General features: G+C 56.7%; 1 protein-coding gene across 3 annotated transcripts in view; it reads left to right on the top strand.

Annotated features, from left to right (window-relative positions):
- Positions 1-1,289: 1,289 nt before the first annotated feature.
- The window catches only part of Setd2 (SET domain containing 2, histone lysine methyltransferase), a 132,969-nt gene continuing 131,371 nt past the window's right edge, over positions 1,290-2,887 (top strand). Inside the window, exon 1 of one of the 3 annotated variants that reach the window (XR_003849156.1) lies at positions 1,290-1,531. Coding sequence is in view for 2 of the 3 variants with exons in the window: in XM_017797480.2 (XP_017652969.2) it covers positions 1,461-1,531 (71 nt within the window). In the remaining variant the exon portion in view is untranslated. The remainder of the gene's footprint in view (positions 1,532-2,887) is intronic. The other 2 variants (XM_017797480.2, XM_008830560.2) reach the window with 2 other exon arrangements.

Below are 2,887 nucleotides of genomic sequence, written 5' to 3'. Positions count from 1 at the left end.
CACGAGTTGGCCCACTTCTGTAGTCCCAGTACTTGGGAGGCAGAGGCAGGTGGATCTCTGTGAGTTCAAGGCCAGCCTGGTCTACATCGTGAGTTCCACTAAATGGTGATCCTGTCTCAAAAAAAAAACAAAAACAAAAAAACCCAACCCGCCCCCCCACCCCAAATACCAACAAAAACCCAAGACAAATAATAAAAGTTAGGTAGGGAAACCAAGCTAGTGGCACACACCCATAATGCCTGTAATCCAGAGGACAGTGTAGCCAGGAGGATCAGGAGTTCAAGGTCATCATTGGCTGTGGTGTGTGCAAGGAAAGCCTGGGCTACATAGTATTTTGTTTTTTTAGAGAAGCTGGTGAAGGATTTCTATTAGATTGTTTTTATTAGTAAATCCAACGAAAAATTAGTGGTTACTCACCAAAAAACTCCACAAAAGGCTGCCACTTTCAAGATAACTTCTATAATAGTTTTATGCAACCTTGCTTCTTCTTCCAGAAACTACTAAAAAGCTGGTAGTTTCACGTTAACTTCATCTTGCCTTTTTTCCCCCTCCTTTCCAAGAAAGTAATTGAAAACCTTTTTTCCAGGACACTGCCTCCGAGACCTAAGAACACAGTCTTTGAGACTTTTGGGGGTGAGGGCAGCATACCGCCGGGAGGCGGAAGGTGGTGGTGGGGACTTAGCCAGAGGTGGGCGGTGGGAGCAGCAGACCCCGCAGGAGGTTGGGGGGAGGAGGGCGTGTCTGGGCAGCGCGGCCTTAGAAGCGCATCCTCTGCTCACATTGGTTTCCCTGCGCGCGGAGAGGGCGAGATGAAGACGCAAAAGACACAGAGGGAGGGAGGAGAAATGAAGGGGCGAGCGGGCCGGGGCGGAACGGCAGCTGCGCTACCTCACAGTCCGGAGGCCAGGCGGACAGGCTCTCCGAGGACTCCCGGGCTTAGGACGGCGGCAGGTGGTGGAGGGCTTCGCTGGAGGAAGACGTGCGTCCTAGAGGCCCCCGGCAGTTCCGAGGACATCGTCGAGGGAGGGGTACCGTCAGTTCACGGACCCGCCTACAACGCTTGGCCCCCGGACTTATTGTTCCGGGAAGCCGCCGGAGAAGCCCGGCCCGGCCCGGGGGTTGCACCCCGCCCCTACAGGGTCTGTGGGCCGCAGCTAGCGCGCCGATAGGTGGCGGGTGGGCTACCTGTGCGTGTCTCTTTAAGGGGCTGAGCCTGCTAGGCTGCCGGGCGGGCGGGGTGCTCGTCGCTCCTGGAGCGAGTGTGTGAGGGAGAGAGCGGCGGGCGGGCGCCGGAGGGAGGGAGAAAGGGAGGGAGGGAGTGAGCGGGCGAGCCAGCCAGCGACGCGGGCTGTCCCTGCCGCCGCCGAGATCGGACCAGCGGCCTCCTCCCCTCCTGTCCCCTCCCCCGCGTCGCCCTGCCGCGGGGAGGGGGCTCGCGTCGCTGCCTCCAGCCGCTCCTCATGAAGCAGCTGCCGTCGCAGCCACCTCTGAAGATGGGGGATTTCTACGATCCCGAGCACCCGACCCCTGAGTAAGTCTCAGGTCCGCGGCCTCTGGTTGCCGTGGGACCCCGCAGCCTGCTGAGGGCGGCGCGTCCTGACGGGTGGCTGCGCGGGCCAGCGCGCGGAGTAACGGGCCCCAAGCGGCCTCGCGCGGTCGTGGCGGGGAGCAGGCCCGGCGCGGTCACCTCAGGCCACCGCGCCGGGCCTCGGCTGGCCAGCTGTGGGGCCTGGCGTTGGTACCACTGCTCGCGTCGTAGCGGCGGTTGGGCCGGCCTGATGGGGGATGGGCGGCCTCCGCTGCTGTTGCCGCGTCCTCACTACCCGGGCCGGGGCTGGGCGCTCCCCGTAGACGGGTCCTCCTCGCGGGCTCATTGCGGCACACCCGGCCCCGGTTGCAAACCTCGGTGCCCAGTCCGAGGTGCTGCCGAGGCCGAGGCCGGCGAGAGAGCACGGGCGAGTATAGGCCGAGAATCCCCGGGCTCGGGTGAAAGCTCGGCCCGTCGCCCGGCCTACTGGTGACGGCAGCTCCGACCGGAAGGGCCTAGCGCGCGTCGCTCTGCTGGGATCCGCTGAGGGTCCGCGTTGCATTTTTGCTTTTGATTTTTTTTTTTTTTCCATCTTGGGAACTCGATCCTGGCTCAGAAGTGTTTCAGGCTTCACATTCTGCGCCTTTGGCACTTGGTTTTGAAATGGTGGCGAGGTTTGTGTGGCCCCGTGTTGGGGTGACACCAGTTTGTTTTTTCACTTGAAAGTGAAAACCTGACAGAAACACATTTTTTTCTCACACATGAGACTTGAACACTTTGGGGCACTATTTCCTCTTACCTGCATGGATGACTTATAAGACTTGATTAAAAAAAAACCACAAAACTTTAGAATTTAAGTGTTCTCTAAAGAAGTGCTTTTGTAAACCGAAGTATAGCTTTCTCTAATAGTTCCTTTTCAGTCTAGGACCTTTTTACATTTCTCTTGATGGCACTATCTGATACCTCAGGAAAGCTTCCACACCAGACAGGTCTGGTGGTACACACCTGTAATCCCAACTGAATTAGGTTTGTGTGCAGTTTAGTGAGAGGTTCTCAAAACAACACAAAGAAAAGCTTCCACTTGAGAGCCTGAAGTCACTTCTTTCCCTAAGCCCTCACAAGAGCATTGCCTTAGGTAAGAGTTTGACCATGTTGCCCAGGCTGGTCTGGAATTTGTCATGTATCCCAAGCTGGCCTCACACCTGGGATCCTTCTGCCTCAGCCTCCTGAATACTGGATTATAGGTGTGGGCCACTAACTTGAAAAGCCATTCTTTAACTCCATTTGCTAGTATTGATGTCTTTAGGAGTACACAACATTTACTTTAAAATTAACATTTATAGGGATTCTTGGTAAACC

Source organism: Nannospalax galili, unplaced genomic scaffold (genome assembly GCF_000622305.1).
Source record: "Nannospalax galili isolate Female #2095 unplaced genomic scaffold, S.galili_v1.0 scaffold1050, whole genome shotgun sequence".
NCBI classification, from domain to species: domain Eukaryota; kingdom Metazoa; phylum Chordata; class Mammalia; order Rodentia; family Spalacidae; genus Nannospalax; species Nannospalax galili.
Note: the sequence above shows the minus strand (reverse complement) of the source record. Positions and strands in the feature narration are given on the sequence as shown.